Here is a 16517-nt window from a genome sequence, read left to right on the forward strand (position 1 = left end):
GATTGTGTGAGCTGGTGCTGCTGCTGATGTTGCTTTCAGACACAAGAGGGAGCTGTTTCAGTCAAAAGCCACATTATGTTTTATTAAGAAGTACTTAACCCTTCTTGTTTTCTAGCTTTTTTGTTTAGAAAACATGTGAGGTATTAGACAACAATAACAATGCGTGGCAAATTGAGGCGTTTTTATAATGCATGCAAGCAGCAGTTGCAATAGTTATTATGTTTTGGGGTTTTTTATGCTTGTCAGTGGTTTGCAGCAAATTGGGGGGTTGGTTTGTTCCAGCCAATAGTGGAGAAGGGCAGAGAAAGACCGCAAAGCGAGAGCCCAATCGCTTCTAGGCTGCATGTAGTGGGTGTGCAGTGCCTAGATATTTGTGGGATAGATCTTAAAAGGTATCCACCGCAGCATAATGCCCGACAGTGTATTCATTATTGCTGCCTTCATTAATGCCATTGAAGAGATTCTGACAGGCGTGAAGGCACGCACATAAAAATTTATTAGCGGCTGAATCCTGACAAGAGTGCGACAGTGTGGCGTATTGATCTGCGCGATCACTTTCTAGTGCGCACAGTCCACCGTAGGCGGGAGCAGCGGTGGTCAAGCCTGCTCTCTTTAGGAGGGGCCCCAGTGTGGAGGCAGCACTGTGCACTGTGGTGCATACCGAAGCCCAGATACATGCCTGCATTTCACTTGTGGCTAGCAGCTGTATAGTTGCGTTCAGGGTCGAATCAGGGGGAGCTTTGTGAACAGGTTCTGACTGCTGCAGGTAAGTTTGCTCGCGCCAGCCGCGAGGGCGAAGAACGATGGGGCGCGTGGTGATTATTACGGCGTCAGTGAGTGAGCAGCCTCCGGGATAGGGGATGGAGGTCGCTCTGGAAACTTACTTTGGCTGTAGTCTTTATTTGAGTAGCGGGGTTCAAAATCCACCGCTCGGCGTCATAAGCGCTCTGGTTGACCTCGAGGACTCTTTCTCTCTCTTTTTTCTCTCACCATAGAAACGTGTTAATTGGTAACACCTGAACTCTTAATACGTAACAGAAAAAGTGCAGACTGTGGTAAGCTAGCTTTATGACTCTACTTTCTTTTGGCTCATGACAAAAATTTTCTCCGACAGTAACCTTATTTTTGTTTATCCTAATGGTTGTTCTCCAGACAATAACTTTTAGCTGCTGTTACTCGTTCTTTTAAATTAACCGTGTCGTGACTTATTCCCGTTACCCACTTATGTAGCTAGCTCCGTCAGTTGCGCAGGTTTATTACGCAGTTATTAGCCTAATATTTGGAAGGGCGACTTCAGCTGCATGTTTCAGGCGTTTATAGTTTCCAGAGCTACCTGGATAGGTGTTAAAATTCGGGTTATTTTGTATACAGCGAGCTCCCTGGAGAACGAGAGCGACTTATTGTATGTGACACTCACAGTACGTCGTCCATCTGTCCCGTTTGGTTTTCTGGCAGAGCGGTGTAGTCTCCGCAGTACGCGCATTATTGTTGTGCAGTGCCAGGCTGCCAAACCTACACTGAAGTCTGACTCGCAACTTTTATTTGATTGTCTGACATATGAGTTCCCTTCTTCACTGTATTACTTTATTATACCAGCTATGAATCAAGAGACATACTTAAATTCATGCATATCTATGTGATTTATAATGATCAGTGAATTCTACTAAATTCATAAGTATTAGTGTCACTGGACGTTTCTGCCATTATTGGATCTATAGTGATGACTACAAGTGGGAATCACCAGACACTAAGTTCATAATGCGATGTTATTTTAACAGAACTACTTTGCCATCTGCTGAGAATTGCAGTAGTATATATCACATTCTTTCAACTGCAAATCATGCCCTCAAAGTTGAAGTTTTTATCTCACTTCAGTTATTTATTTATTCATTTATTCACTAAAACCTAACATACGACAGATTCAGTCTGCTATTGAATGGGGTGAAATTGGCATCTACATGCAGTCCTTTTCTGATAATACACCAGTTAATTGTAATATATCTTCAAACATCACCGTTGCTGTCTACATAGACAGAAATTCACATTTAACAGAAATGTAACAGAAACTGTTGCACTAAGCAGTGTTCCTGTTTTATAGGAATATAACTAGAATATAACCAGCTGGCAGCCAGTTGTGTGGAGTACCTTTGAGTTGTGCTCGCTGAGAATGACTCATTCAGACTGATGGCAGCATGTTGGCAATCCGTCTGTATTTATAAATTAGCTAGTTATCTGCAAGCCTCAATCACTCACTCTGAGAGTGACTACAGTCAGAGTGCAGCTGTTTGCAGAAAGGCTACTTCCTATGAAGTGACCAGTGCAATCCCATTGCGATCAAACACACACACACACTCCTGTTGATCACATAGGGTGAGATGTAAAATTTGACTAAATTTCACGTTTTGCTACTTATCGCTGCACCCCCTTTTCTTCTAGGTGGCCATATTGTGGTGATCATTCCCAGTTAAAATGTCTCATCGGAGTGGGCAAGAGGACCCAGAGCGCTACCTGTTTGTGGACCGGGCTGTGGTTTACAACCCAGCCACACAGGCTGACTGGACGGCCAAGAAGCTAGTGTGGGTCCCCTCCGAGCGCCATGGCTTTGAGGCGGCGGGTATCCGAGAAGAGCGTGGCGAGGAAGTGCTAGTGGAGTTGGCAGAGAATGGTAAAAAGGTGGTGATCAACAAGGATGACATCCAGAAGATGAACCCACCCAAATTTAGCAAGGTGGAAGACATGGCTGAACTCACCTGCCTGAATGAGGCGTCTGTGCTGCACAACCTGAAGGACCGCTACTACTCTGGACTCATATATGTGAGTGACTTAGACCTGGAGCCTTCAAAAGGTTCTTTTTTTTCTAACAGTTTACTGTAAACTCAACACACTGGTGGATGGTTGACCTCAAAATTATTTCTCTGGCTGTTCTGCTCATTGCAGGCAGTTGTTTCGTGTTTAGTCACCTGTCTTACAGTCTTGGTTAAAAGTGAGATCTGATATTTATCCATCTTTGTTTAGGGAAAAAAGCAGCTCATCTGAGTGACTCATGACCACACAAACACACTCACATATTTGCACACAGAATGACTGACAGAGCTCTATGGTCTTAAATGCCATAACTTCTCTCTCACCTTGGCTAAAGACAGACCTTTGCCATAAACCTTCCTGGTGTCACCCTAACCCCCACATTCCTTTATTTAAGCTGTTTCTCAGATCACAAAACAACCCTATCAGTTCAGTTTTTCTCATCCACATGGCCATTTTTTAAATATATTACACATGTAGACCAGTCAGGAAAATCTCTGGTGTCTGTATCTCTAAATGTTTTGTAGTAGTGAATTTTTACGCAGAGTCTGGAGTGGTCTCTATCACTGCATCGCTTCTGTCCCCATAATCCAGTTTCACCACAGATGAAGCAGCTCTGTGACGCGATCTTGACCCATTTAGTGACATGTTTACCAGGAATAGAATGTGGGTTAGTTTTTACCTGAGAGACTGTGGTTCGGGCGCTGCTGGGTGACTCGTTGCACTTATAAATGAGCCTTTCATCCAACAAGACGTGATAAAGTGAATGCAGCAACACATTGCAATCGTCAAATGCTTAAAAGTATTATTATAATTTGCCGCTACCAAAATGGAAGAAAGCATTTCAGCAATTTCCCATATGGCTTGAATTTCCATGTCATTCCACCAGCTCCCTCTTCAGTTTCTTCCTAATACCATGGTGTCATGGTTTCAGTTTTTTTCTGGGTTCAGAATTGGCTTTGGTGCTTGTTAATTGTCCCCTTGCCTAAGAGAAATTGAAAACATATGTCTGACTGTGTTGGTTTTCTAAAAGGAAGAGAATTTTCTCCTGTTTAGCTCACTGTTAGAAAAAGAAACCCCCTGTGCTTGAAACTTCTTTCCAGTGTGTTTGACTTACCCCCCAGAGCTCTGATATATCTACTGCAGACATAATATAATGCCTACCCCAAGGCTGTGCTTTGAATTGAGATAATTGGAAAGACCTCTGTATCTGAGTCATAATATGATTCTGCAAGTCTTTTACAAGTTGAGGTCTGTACTAACTGTTTTTCTAAACCTGTAAAATATTTTCATAGGTTTGCCTTTAGGACACAATTACTGTTTTCAATAACCTAATATTAAAGGGACTCTGTAGTTTGGGCTACCTGTACTTAGAAGACCTATGTTGATAATCCCCAACATCACAATCCACATTCTAGCAGACAATGCAGGTTGTTGTGTATGTTTATACAGTACATGACTTACTGTACCATGTCTTTATGTATCAGGTACTTAGAAACTAGGGGTGCAACGATACACAAAATTCACGGTTCGGTTCGATACTTTGGTGTCACGGTTCGATATTTTTTCGATACAAAAAAAAATGTTCATGCCTATTTAATGTGATTTATTAAAATTATAAATATATATTTTAACTCAAAAGTACAGTTTTGAAATCACTCATCTTTGAAAAAGAGAGTTTATTACAGAGAAATGGCTCTTTCCAAAATAAAAGCTATACTATACGCTTCTTCTGGGCTATATTCTCAGCAGCATATTAAACATATCAGGTCCCCATAAGGAGAATCATGTGCTAACGGCTGTCTAAATGACTCGGGTAAAGTTAGTAGCATGCCTGCTTGTTGTTTTTGTCTGCTTCCACTTGTCTTTGCACTAGGATGATGTCGGAGTAAATGTGCAGTCATATTGGTTGTGTTCCCACTAGTGCTGTCAGCGTTAATCCCGTTGAAATGACGTTAACGCCACAACACGGCAAATCTCGGTTAACGAGTTACCGCGGATCGCCCCGTGCTTGGGGCTGGACGGCGTCAACACGTTAACGAGCAAACTGCGCTAACGCACTAGTTCCCACCAATGTAATTGAGCATTGCGTGGCACATCCAACATACTGTTTTACTTTTGTCCATGACACCCTTACCTTCAGGGTCATATGTTACATGAAAACCAAAATAGTTCCAAAGGCCAGATCTGAATGAGGGTGGGGGAGCTCAATTTGCCATGTTGCAACGAGAGCTTAACTTCTGTCTTGCTAGCTTGCCCTGCGCTCAGTGAATCTGCGTTCGACTACTCCGCCTAGGCTGCACTGTCGAGCGCAAATCCACTGAGCGCTCAACACAGACAGCATCGTCAGTAGAAAAGTTGATAAAATAAATTAAAAATTTTGTATTGTTCGATACATATGCGTACCGAACCGAAAGCACTGTTTCGAACGGTTCAATATTGATACGAGTACTGTTGCACCCCTATTATAAACTGTATTGCTTTGAGAGAATGCCTCACACTGGTGTCCCTTGTGATGTTATATTATTTCATTTTCAATTGTGTAAGCTTTGAAAATTCAAGTTAAGTGGAGTAGACTGAGCTCCTGCTGAGCTAGATGAGTCAGTAGGTCAGTAATGCACCTTCTGTATGTTAAGGTTACTGTGAAGAAAACAAATCTTATATATTGTTGCCGAAACATGCAGAAAAGTCAACTGTGGGCGTCCAGTAATTTTCCAGTGTGTATCTTTACTGTTAATTACAATCACACATCTGTTACTGGTCAGTGAAATCCTAGTTTCTGTGTGATTTTTCTATCCTGTACAGCCTCTTTTGTATGGCCCTTTGTAGAGCTGACGGCTTGTTTCGTGTAAAGTCAGGCCGCCTGTCAAGCTGGCTCACTAAATTTGGCACCTTTCTATCTGTACGGTGGTGAGTCACAGGCTAGCCACCATGCTACTCACTAGCTGGGCTACAAGCAAGCCTTTGTGTTGTTAGATAAGCCTCAGCTGTCAGAAAGCCTCAGCATTCTTCCACGGCAAAAAGACCATCCGTCTGTCTGTCTCCTGCCGCCTACTTCAGCTCTTCTGCTGCTCAGTGTCTGTCCTATCTTCATCAACTCAGTTCCTTTTCCCACACTCACTCTGCCTCTCCGCTCTGACGTACTTGTCCTGGAGAATAATGACATAGATTTTCTTTCTTTCTTTGTTTTATGGCATGCATTGGTTTTCTATAAGTATCAGCTGATATTCACTCTGTTGACCGATCATCAACTTCATGTATCGCAGTTTTGCACTAAAAATGTGTACGAAAACTCTTACTTTAAACATCAGTATTGGCCCACAATCCATTTCTTTCTTATTGATTTCAAATATTTGCGTAGTTCCTACACTATGGCCCTGCTCAGAATGATTACATTGTAATAGTGGATCTGCCTGCAGGTCTAGAGCAGGCGCAACCTAAGAAAGAGAAGAAAACCTGCATGGCCAGGCTCATCCTTATAACTTTGATGTAACCTGTTGCTGTGCTATGATTGTTCTTCATTTTGCCTCTTAGATTTCTACAGAAATAAAATGTGTGGTGGATGTAATGCCGTAGATTCATACAGCTTTTTTGATAGCATATAGTATGTTTTATATAATGGGCTCCACTGCCTTAAAGCTTATACATTTGATTGTTCTGCTGCTGCTGTTAAACTGATTGGATACCACACATACCAGTGTTTTACTTCAAAAGCCAAGTCTGAAGTATTTATTAGCTTTGCTATGAAATCAGTGAAGCAGAGCCCCGTTGGGGAACTGGTCAAAGTCTACTGTAGTCCACACAGATTAGTGGCGCCGAGCAAGGCTCTGCACTCAGAGTGCCCTTAACGGCTTTTGGAGTGGAGAAAGTACCGTCAACGTAGGCCTGCTGTCTGACTGATCAGAGGTGGCAGATGGGGTCGGCTGTTGTGTCTGCTGTTGGCTATGTGTTGCTCAGCTGTTACTAGGCCACGGCATCCCCTCCCCTGGATCTGATTTCACAGTGGAAATATCACCTTCTCTTTCCTGGACTGGGCCAGGCATGGCTTCTTGTCAGGCGGTGTTAAGTTAGCTGTGTCCTCTGCTAGTTGGCAATAGCAGTTGTTAATGGTCTTCGTACTGGATTTATCCTGCAGGATATTTCACAATAAGAATATCCTTATTTTATTTTTCTCATATTTGCATATGTTTGAGGAATAATAACCACTTAATATTCTGGCATCATATTTTTTTTTCACTGTGACAAACCATTATGAATAAGAGAGGAGCTGAAAATAGTGTTTTATGACAAAAGACATTTTACTTGACCCTCAAAATGAACAAGAAATCTATAGATAAGGGCAGGTCTGCTCTGTGCAGTTTTAACCAAATAAAACATGAACATAGAATGTGATACAGCAAACTTCAAGTCCAGGTATCTCTCTGCAGCCACACCAGCTGCTTTTGCACTAAATGCTGCAGAACTAAACCATGGAAACAGAACAGACTCTCCATTTATAGTGGCTCCAGTTTTCAGATACGGGGGAATTAAATTTTCATTAGCCTTCGAAAAGGAGAGTGGAGAGTTAGAGTTTCAGCAGCTCTCTCCCCCTCATGTAGGGAGCAATTTACAGAAAGGATGAGAGCATGGTTAGGTGTTTTTTTACGCCTCTGCTTCTCCATTGGATTGGACCACAGGGAGCTCCGTCAGCTGGATCATTGCTCTGCTCTTCATCCTCGTCTGCCTCTCTCTACTTCATCGCCTTCTTTCTTCTGTATCAGCAGCACAGCATCAGTTGCTCAGTGCTGACTTAGGCCCCTGACTGAGCTGTTACGTAACAGCTACAGTACGCTGTGTGCTCTCCGGGTCCTTTGTGATCGTCTGCTGAGTCACTCAGGTAGAAGTCCCAGTGCTGTACTCAGCCTTAGGTGCAGCGTTAATAATGAAGCAGGTGTCATGATGTGTGATGCTTTGATACAAAAAGATCCCAGAAGGAGATTGCTTTTCCAAATATTGTAGCTTTGTTTACTAGTTGTACTATATTAATGGCTGAGGAAGCGATAGAATAAATAGCTTTTTAAATATTTACGGCTCTTCAAAACAAAGGCTCTTATTATGGACAACAGTTCATGGAGCATTTGCCTTTTAAATTTATTTATTTCTGAACTGCATTTGTCATGTTGACAGTCAAAAGAGGAACCTGATCGTCAAAATTATTTCAGTTTCATAGATCAGATTTATATTTCCGGACTTCTCCTCTGCTCGAGAGGTTTTAGTGATTGGTTTGTTGCCTTTTTTTTTTTTTTTTTTGCAGGATTACTCAAAAGGCAACTGCTTGAAAATTTAACCAGAAGTGAAGTTGGGCCCAAAATAGAAGTTATTAACTCTTGGAATTGATCCAGATTGAATCTGGATCGTCAACACTTAAGAGAGTGCACGATTGGGCATTTTGTGTAATGTTTTTCACAAAACCACATCAAGTTGAAATAAAAATGAAATGAGGATTGTTCTGATGTTCTCAAGAAAATGGAGCAGACTCATCCAGACTCTGATATCCCTCTGGAACCCATGAGCTTAATTCAAGCATGGTCTCAAGTGAATTTTTATCATTGGTGGAGATATGCACCTCTGGAATTATGTTCATGTTTTTGTAAGTAGTGTTAAGTAACACTGCACAAACATATCTGTAACTCCAAGTAGCTAGCAGAGAGGTGCCCGACTCTGGTGCCCAGGGTGTTTAGCCGTCTCGGCCTCACAGATTTATAATATCCATCTATCGTTTGTTCAACATCTGGCTCTAATTTTTTTAGTTATATATGAGGTATTAACTCACTGAAAGAGGCATAACTCAAGGTATGCGTTATTATTACTTTCTTAAGGTTCAGTCACTATAGCTGTACTTTATATTCTGTAAATACAATGGAGATTTGTGTGGGCTCCTGGAATAAGCCTAGCATGTCAGTGTGAAGGCCATACTACCGTGAAGCAGCCTTTTCTCTGTGTCATCCATAGGGGAAATGTGAAGCCCCTATAGCATCTGCAGAAAGAGCCACTGCCCCACCAGGGCCCCTCACGCCGTCTGCCTTGCTCTCTGGTTGAGTCAGATTCAGCCTACAGCATAGCTCAGAAGCCTTCGTACCGCACACACTCTCTAGGGAGACATTGTCAAGCTAATGGCATAGCCAAATGCAACACCGCAAGTCAGAAAGTAGGCTAAACATTTGCAGTGCACACTGTTTGCTCTAACATGAGTCTTTATAATATTCCATAAACTCATTATTCATATTAATGCGGTGCTGTTTTGGATTAAAAAGGCTCTCTGGGTATTGCACACAGACAAGTGTCTGCTCAGTGTTTCATTTATCAGCATTCCCTCAGATCTGCTCTGCTCTGCTCTGCGTCTATCACTGTCTTGCATGCCAGCTATGATGATGTAAGCTACCAAAATGTGGGTAATGACAAGTCTTCCTGCACTGATAAAATGCAAGCTAGATGATTTATAAAACCAGAAATGTACATGCTCCTTTCAATCTAAAAGACCTTAATGTTTTGCACATCCTGTTTGTATCCACTTATGGTTCCATTAAGCCTTTATGTGATCATTGTGAGCAAACTTGAGAAACATCCACAACAGACCTAATCATATGTTCTTTTAGTTCTTAGAGAACTCTTTGATATTAACCTCCATGTTTGTTTGTTTCATATCTTTAAATACAGACATACTCTGGGCTTTTCTGCGTGGTCATCAACCCCTACAAGAACCTGCCCATCTATTCGGAGAACATCATTGAGATGTACAGAGGGAAGAAGAGGCATGAGATGCCTCCGCACATTTATGCCATCTCTGAATCAGCATACCGCTGCATGCTTCAAGGTATGTTACACATCTGCTCTTTGGAAATGGACCTTTTGCTATGATTACTTGACAACTACAGTATGTAAAATAAGTGATAAACACATTTAAAGGTAACTTAACTTATTAGCAAACAGGTATAATGGAAGCTGAAGAATTTTGGTGTTTATCTCACTTGCGGGCAGGATTGGGTTTGCCTGTATAGTGTTGGAGATTAGTGTGTGAATATAGTTGTGTAATGTATGTGGAAGGTCACAAGGTCAGAGAGGTGTCTGTTATTACTGAAGGGGTCAAGTAGCAGATTAACTATGTGGCAGGTTTTCCAGGTGTATGGCTGGGGTCAGTCAGTTAATTGGTAATTGCAGGGTAATGCAAGGCTGTTCAACACAGTCTTTATCCTTTAAACACCAGGCAGAGAGTTTTACATCAAAGCTTTAAGTTGCATCGTTTATTCTTAGCTTGTTCTCACAAATACTGGCCAGAGGTCTGCTAATGTAATGTTTTTGGTTCTCTACATAATTATTTCTCCAAACCATGAACTGATTTGCCTTTTAAACCACTCCAGTATTTTTTCCAAGCTGAAATGAAGACAGAAGTTTACTTTATAATGGTGGCATTTTTAGGAGAGCCTTAGGCTGGATGTCTCAGATTAGGAGGGGGACATAAAATGGCATTTTCTGCCCCATGGTAGCTGAGAGCCGTAGCATTTCAACTTTCTAACTCAAGGCTTGGCAGTGCCAAAAGCCAAGGCTTGTTCCTCTGTCTCACTCTTATGGTGAACCATCGTACCATCTGCAATACCGCAGAACCACATGCAGGTTTGAAAGGAAAAAATGTGGTGCTTCAGCTTCCACTGAAATCACAGAACCACTGAGCCATAATCAAACACAGGGCAAAAATAGCGTAAGCTCCTGTATATGTTTGATATATGATGTAATGTAGCCCCAAAGAGTTGAGCTAAAAATCTCATCACTGGGGATGTTTTATAATTTAGGTAGAAATGTCAGTATTGACATCATAGTACAGTGGTATCTTTTACTATGCAGCACATAAGCACGTTTAAGTCTGCACTATGTCTTTAAAAGGTTAGATTTGTGCAGCCAAAACTTCTTACTTTGAATTTTCAGATACTGATTTAGTTTTTTATAGAAACACCGTAGTTCTGAGATCCTCTCCTTTTTGTTCAGTTTGAAAAACATGATTGTTTTGGAAATTTAAGCCAGGTCAGCTAAAAGGTTTAGTATATCATTGCTTTGTTTCAACAGAAAGGGACAGTAGTCTCTTTCTGTGTTTCAGATGAGCGTAATGTGCTGTGAGTTGCGAGAGTGAAGCCTCTAAGCTCCTAATAATGTGTGTAGCGAGAGGCTCGCCTGGTAGACCTGATGCCCTGTGACAAAGGAATTTATAGCAAAAGTAAAGGAGATACAGAAAGGCAGGGCAGACACCGAAGGAGGCAAAGTGAGAAAGCAGGTTTTAAAAACATCAGTCTTCAAGTTGTCATTAACTTGACCTGCAGCACAGATTGGTTTTCATCTTGCAAATACACTGCATAGTTGGTTCATGTCTTGAGCTACAGCTGTTGCATACTTGAACTTACGGTGTAGCTGGAGCTCATCAAAATCCACCCGGCCTGCTGTAGGATAGACAGCAGGAAAAGGTTAATAGAGCATGCATTATTGGAAAAGAGTTGCACAACTTGTTTTGATGGTCTTTTATTGAAGCCCACACTAGTCTCCTTTTTGTAATTCTAAAAATGTCATCATGTGAGCATGATTACAATATAAAGACCCACAAGACACAAGGCCATGACCCAGTTTGAATACTAATTGTTTTTGAATTTCTGATGTAGAAGGACTGCTGTGATAAGCAGAACCTTTATTAGAGTTTATCAGTGTTTAGACAGCTTTAGCCTGTCTGCTCTGAGCCATCGCGGTCACTAGAACAACAGTGTTCATGTCTCCCTGTTGTTTCTCTTGAGTCTTCTTTCACATCTGAGGGTTTTGATTCTTTAAATAGCGTGTTTATTTGTACCTGTTTCAGCTTTATGCGACAGTAAGAGGCCTTTCCCACTAGTACCTGCTCATTGTTAACTTGGCAGTTTTTAGGGTTTTTCATTAGGTGGTAATACCTGGTACCTGGTACTTTTTTTGGAGTACCTATTCGGCCAGGGCTCCAAGTGATCTGAGCTGATGTGGCTTCACTCAATGAGTCATGAGAGCATCACCTCCACAAAATCAAATTAAAATTCAAAACCTGGCAACGAGGGAAATGGCTACACAAAAAAACAACGCTGTGGTCCCTGAGTTTGACCTATATCCATAGACAAAGCAGAAGGCATGCCATCACCATACCATGGCATTCGTGTCACATGCAAATGACATCACGGGACTTTCGGCAGTATCACTATAAAAACACTACACGCGTTAGGTGGTGCTGGGTTGTGATGGAAAACGTCCAAAGTCGAGTAGATATAAGTGAAAAAGGGCTATAACTGTCTGGTGGACCTGCTGCAGCTGTAAAGCTTCAGGGTTTGTGTGTCTGACTGATGTGCTGAAGGCTTCCTGTCATGACCTCAGGCTATTCTCTGGTCTCTGCTTTCAGCGACTCTCGCCACTCCAGGGAAGTCATAACTGGCCAAAAGTCACATTCAGTTATTTAAAAAAATAAGAAAATCGCCCACGTTTAGACCATGTGAAGAGGCCCAGCCAGTATATTGAGATATATATCTGCTTGTAGAGGTACATTTGTTTCAACAGAAACATGTCTTTTAATGGATCAAAGTACTAACACATACTAAATAAATCGTATCAAATCTGAAGTACCTCCAAATGGGACTTTAACTAACTTCCTCTGAGACAAGTTGTGAACTCTCTGCCAGCTTTACCACATGGTTGTTGCTGAAAGATTTCAGGCCTAAATTGACCTTGGATCTGATTTTTAAAGTTTGGTTTTGGAACTTTTAAGGTGGCTCGTGTAGAGTTAGATCCCAAAGTTCTGGGAAAACAAATTTATATAACATGAGGTTAATGTTGCACCTTAATTATATAGCTCCTGTCTTTGTATATTTTTTTCAATGTGGTTTTCAAAACTTTGAATACACACACACACACACTCAGTCTTACCGGCCTATTGTGCCTTCAGAATGTGTTTGTCTCGATATAGGACACCTCTCTGGTGCCATCATTCTTCTCTCTGACCCCCTTTCTCTCTGTTCATTCTTTCGGACCCCTCACAACAGGCAGGGCAAACCAGGCAGTGGAATGAGGTCATCGCTGCTCCAGCTCTCCATACCTCACTGTGTTAAATTATGCGAGCTGAGTCATTGTCAAGTTCTCATAGTTGTCCAAGCAGCCTGTTGCCCACTGCTGGGCTGCTGTGAGCAGAGGTAGATCACCGTGGATACCGATGTGTGTATCTGTATATGCAACTAAAATAACCTACCCCTGGGATCTTGAATGGAGGTGTCACTCTGAGTGGCACTATTTAGCCGGCTGCTTCTGTATGAATCTACTTCAGCCTTTTTAATATTTCTGCAGTCTTGTTCAGGATGTCTTTTGTAGCTCCATCTCAAACTATTTGGGATCTCCTACTGATTTCTTTCTCCTCTCAGCAAGTAGAGCAGCTGGCCTCTCTTATTTCTACCCCTTTACTGTTTCACTTACTAATTTGTTCAGTCCCTTTCTTCCTTTCAACCAGAATGTTTTGGCTCTGAAGACACTGAAGAGGAAAAATTCCCCAAGTCCTTAAAAGCATTTTGGTCGCCTTTCACTTAACATGAAAAATACAAACCGCAGCTCTGCTGGAAACTCTGTGGCAGCGCAGTTTTCTTTGTTCCTTCTGTCTCAGGCTTTGATTAGGAAACACAGGAGAACAAGTGTGGGGAATGTCCACATTCTCATCCCTTCTCCGTGTCAGGATGAAGCCAGGGTTAGACCCCTGTTTAATTGACAACACCGTGTCTCAGTTTTCTCTTATTTCACCTCTCAACTGCTCAGGCCACAAGGCTCAGTTCATGACAGATTTGTCCGTAAGTATTGTAAGTATGCATTTGTGTTTTGTGTTCAGCAGTTTTCATCCATATTTTTTATCCTTTTATGAGTTAGTTGTCTGTTTCTTACTGCTGCTTCACTCTATGAGAAGAGTGCGCCTCACACTCAGGTTGGAACTGTATAATATAGTCATGTTACTGCCACTCGACTCACTTACAGGACTGGTAAGTGAATGCCACAGATAGTCACATATACTGACTGCACTCCATAGAAGTAATTTGCTTGTCAAAAAAGGGCAATATGAGTGCATCCATTTATGAGTCTTTCTTTTTTCTGTATGCAACACAGCCTGGTTTGCAGCCTCACATCAACAAATTTGAAAAGCAGATTTTACAGTGAGATTATTTTTATTCTGATCTCTATCACATGGTAGAGATCCAGCACATCTGAGAACACAGATGGTACTGTAGACACAACCTGTTTAGAAATAACTAAAAAAAAGAAAAGCAAACCTACTGTCTCCTTCGACTGTAAAGACATTTTCTTTGCTTAGGTATTGTAGATCTCATTCCATATTTATTCTATATACTCATCCTGACGTCAGTGTGATGAGCATCTGTCAGTATAAGGGAAATCTACTGTTAATGTTAGGTGTAAATTCACACACAACCTATTGTGATTTGAATGGGAGGTGAGCCTTTATAGAGTGAATGCAACCTCAGAAATTAAAGTAATGCTATCACAAAACTTTTTCTTAAACATGAGAACTACAAGTCCCTCACTAAAGAATGCAGTGCATTTCCCTTAGTATAGGTCAGGGGTCGGCAATCCTGGGCACGCGTGCCAGGGTTAATTGATGGCACGACCATAGCTGGACTGGCCATCAGGTATACCGGGCATTTGCCTGGTCGGTCGATGGTGATTTTTAGTTTTTATGGGCCGATGATTTTTTTTTTCTTGTAACGGCATGAACAATTAAAGGTGGTGGATTGGCCAGATGGTGGCAGATGTGTAAAAATAACTCAGTTGTTTGCTGGTGGCTATGGCGGAGCTCCCACAGAGGGCAGCAGGTGGGTGAGGGAAAGGGGAGGCAGGAGGAGGAGAGACGCGAGGCAGCCACCGGTCCAAGTGTCAGGTGAACTGAACTTCAGGTGATTAGTTATGACCTGCAGTCTGTCTGGGTCAGATATAAACCAAGTTTATGTGGAGTTTATTTTAGTTCTGCTGACTTTTTACAGTCAGTTAGAATAACTCGTACTGCGTACTAGCTAGCATGATGGAGTTTCTATGCAGCTGGGTGGGTGCTTTGATGTTACTGATGATTTGTTAAGTTTGTTAGTAGAGTTTCCAACAGTCCCGTAAAAAATGGAATGATCCCTCATTCAGAGAAAATATTACGCGTTTCGTATTGAGCTGAAAAGGAACACAGTTTGTCCCGTACTTCAGCTACAATGGAAAAAAGGCACAAACCTGGACTTTTTCTGCGTCTTTACACTGTCAGCTGCTTCTTCTTCTCTCATTCTCTCCCCCTCCCTCCCCTGTTGTTACTTCAATCATGAAACTGATCAATGATCAGCTGATCGGCTTTTCTCTCTTGTTTGTTTATCGCCCACTTTGCGCCAGAAAGAGGAAACCAGCGGAGGTCGCGTTAAACAACAGCAGCATGTTTAAGCTTGATCAGCTGTTGTTAGAATTTATTGAATATTAATTTCTAGTATCAGATGATGTTTGCTGGAGCCACAGCTGTAAAGCTGCTGGTCCTGATATCAGTTTGGATATGTGGTGAGAGGGAAGCATGAAACCAGGAGATGTCCTTACTGAATCATCAGAGCTGAACAGGTGATGGAGAAACAGGTTTACCTTTTAGGTCACATGAATGAGTTGAAGGGAAGTTATGAACTGTTTCTGAGAGACAAATAACACCAGGATCCTTTGTAGCTGACAGCTGGTAACTTGTGCAGGGGCGGGTCTAGCAAGGTTTTGCCAGGGGGCCAGGTAGGGCATCAACAGGGAAAGGGGGCACAAAGAAATACTTTTCTTTCTTATTCTCATTTAAAATGTCTAGCTTTTAATAAATAATTATCTGAATCTTACAATCAAAGTTTTTATCTGATGTAAAATGTATAGAAATCATATATATACCAATAAGACTGTACATCACTGTCACAACAGCATTTGTCTTCATTCAAAGGCTTTATGGCTTTTCTTGTAATACCTGGTGGGCCGGTCTCTAGTCAAAATGCCTGGGCAGATTTTTTTTGTCCCAGTCCAGCCGTTGGCATGACACGCAGTGAGTTAATCTGAGAATGTGGATTAAAAAATAAATGGCCGGGCCAGCGATGCACATCACAAATTAGCTCGCACAGACAGACTAGTTCTGCAGGTTCTTAATGACGGTATCTTAGCTAACAACCCCAACTACCAGATTCAACTTGTAATTGCCTAAAAATAACTTACCAGTGAGAGGGACATTGCTAGCTGGCAGTTTTTTCAAGCGATGTTGAAATTTCCACATTCCGACACTTCAAATGCTTCAGGAGCAGCGCGGAAATACACGTATACATCCGTAGACTCGAGACAGAATTCACAATGTGTTTTCGGGACTTTCAGGCATATGGACCAGTTTTTTCTTTACTGACCAAACCAGAAAGCTTTAATGAGCAGCTGGATTTGTTTCGCATTAACTGGCTAAGTTAATGCCAATTAATGTGACTTCGAAATGCAGCTGATTAAAATGAAAAGCTCGACTCTGTGGGGGTCCAAGTTTGCAGAACTACGAACGCAGCTGGGATGCATAGCTGTCTGTGTTCATGGAGCTTGCATTTTCACCTGCTGGACATCACTAACTGACTAGTTTAACTGTCTTCAAAACATTGCAGAGGCCTTATTGACAG

At 41.8% G+C, this 16517-nt stretch overlaps 1 protein-coding gene across 6 annotated transcripts in view; it reads left to right on the plus strand.

Annotated features, from left to right (window-relative positions):
* The first annotated feature begins 102 nt into the window (after window positions 1–102).
* The window catches only part of LOC102302242 (myosin-10), a 66297-nt gene continuing 49882 nt past the window's right edge, over window positions 103–16517 (plus strand). For 5 of the 6 annotated variants that reach the window (XR_006054324.1, XR_006054327.1, XR_006054326.1 and 2 more), the window contains exons 1-3: window positions 103–766; window positions 2437–2814; window positions 9499–9655. Coding sequence is in view for 1 of the 6 variants with exons in the window: in XM_042220248.1 (XP_042076182.1) it covers window positions 2470–2814; window positions 9499–9655 (502 nt within the window). In the remaining 5 variants the exon portion in view is untranslated. The other variant, XR_006054325.1, reaches the window with a different exon arrangement.

Source organism: Haplochromis burtoni, unplaced genomic scaffold, assembly GCF_018398535.1.
Source record: "Haplochromis burtoni strain Fernald_Lab_line unplaced genomic scaffold, NCSU_Asbu1 Contig_45, whole genome shotgun sequence".
NCBI classification, from domain to species: domain Eukaryota; kingdom Metazoa; phylum Chordata; class Actinopteri; order Cichliformes; family Cichlidae; genus Haplochromis; species Haplochromis burtoni.